Raw genomic sequence first — 1,585 nt, 5'->3', positions numbered from 1 at the left:
TGTGGTTGTGTGGTTGTGTGGTTGTGTGGTTGTGTGGTTGTGTGGTGATGATGATGATGATGATGATGATGAATTCATAGTCTGTCCCAGCCACTCTATATAGTAAGTAGCTATGCAGCGGTACGACTATAAGTATCAGTGGTTTCCCCCCATGAGCTTTCTGGAACTGCCAATAGAAATTGCTCGCACATATCCATTTCGGGGGCATTACTGGTTTCAGAGGTGGCACGGCTGCGAACGTCGGTCTCGAACTTGGGGTTTGTGCCAGCGACTCCATATTAGGGGAGGAACGAGTAGGCGATGGCAAGTGTTCGTCTTGAGCAAAAGGCTCCTTCATCGGAGGGGTCGTTCCCAGATGTTGAGTTTTGGGTAGAATCGGAATAAGTCGTAGAGTTTGGTGGCGAAGTGGAAACAGACTTCTGGAAGTCCTCGATTGATCCCATGTCTGCGAGCAATGGCCGCATCAAGCCCACTGCATCAAAGATTTCAGTTGTCGAGGGTGGGCCTTGGGATTCAGCGGGAATATCCCCAGGAAAGCCAGATTTGCTTCGACATGCCCGGTAAAGGCGTTGAAGGGCTTCATCGGTCACCTCGCGCATTTGGCACTAACTACACTGTCAGACATAGTCGACGTTACTAGTGTTGAATATCAGATCACGTGACAACGATGACGGTCATCTTGTTGAAGGCCAAAAGAGGGCAAAAACCTGTGTGTTTTTCTACGTAAATATGGGGGGAGAACACCCCAATTTATAGGGCCTAAAATGAGTGATCTATGACGTAGTTTGTCTCCAACACATCTTTGGGTAAGAGTTTGGCATATGGGGTGGACAAGGAGTTCGACATCTCCCCAGTTCCCAATTCCACCCGCCAAAATCTCCCCAACCGGTTCATTGGGAAGGATTTTTGCCTACTAAAGGGAGAACAGCTCAGCGCCTCATCCACAGCCATGGCTCTCGCCATGTTCCCCCAATACCCTTTCCCCTTTTCTGCCTTGGTTGCTGAGCTGTGATCTAGCTGAGGCCATTCCACCTGAATCCACCACGCCCACCGTCTCCCACCTTCAGCAATACGCTCCCTCCTACGCCCTGGCCTTGCTTTCCCGTCAGAACCTCCGCCATCTCACTCCACCATTATTCCTTTTCTGTGCAGCCAGAAATCATCGCACAGTAACCAGAGGTCCAGAATGGAGCATCATGAATCTGCGAGCCGCGATGGCCCCGCTTTTGGCAGGGTGCTTACTTTAAGCACCCTTTCCTAAAACCTTGTATTTGCATTAGCGCGAGGAGCCTTGCCGATGACGCCTTCCACTCTTGCGTCCTGGCCCAATGCTGACGAATTTCCCATTTCTTAGGTCACGAACAGAATTTGGTGAATGAAACTCATGACCGGAGGTTCGTTCTTGTTCTCAATAAGATCTCCACCCATTAATTGTTGCTTTAGGATTAGGGTATTGCCACTGTTCTGCTTTTTTGCCTTTCGAGAGCCTTCGTCAACATGGTCATGCCATCATACAAACGTGAGACAACGCTTCGTAAGTCTCGGGCGGGTTCTGTACAATAAAATGAGTGTCGAGTCTGTGATA

General features: G+C 49.6%; 1 protein-coding gene across 1 annotated transcript; it reads right to left on the bottom strand.

Moving 5' to 3' along the window:
- Window positions 1–278: 278 nt before the first annotated feature.
- LTR84_011305 (uncharacterized protein) lies at window positions 279–599 on the bottom strand (the record flags this gene model as incomplete). Its single annotated transcript, XM_064854838.1, has 1 exon — window positions 279–599. One exon carries the CDS (start codon window positions 597–599, stop codon window positions 279–281), a length of 321 nt encoding a protein of 106 aa, XP_064700060.1.
- Window positions 600–1,585: the final 986 nt, after the last annotated feature.

The sequence above is a fragment of the Exophiala bonariae genome (genome assembly GCF_035927105.1).
Source record: "Exophiala bonariae strain CCFEE 5792 chromosome Unknown scaffold_52, whole genome shotgun sequence".
Lineage (NCBI taxonomy): Eukaryota > Fungi > Ascomycota > Eurotiomycetes > Chaetothyriales > Herpotrichiellaceae > Exophiala > Exophiala bonariae.
Note: the sequence above shows the minus strand (reverse complement) of the source record. Positions and strands in the feature narration are given on the sequence as shown.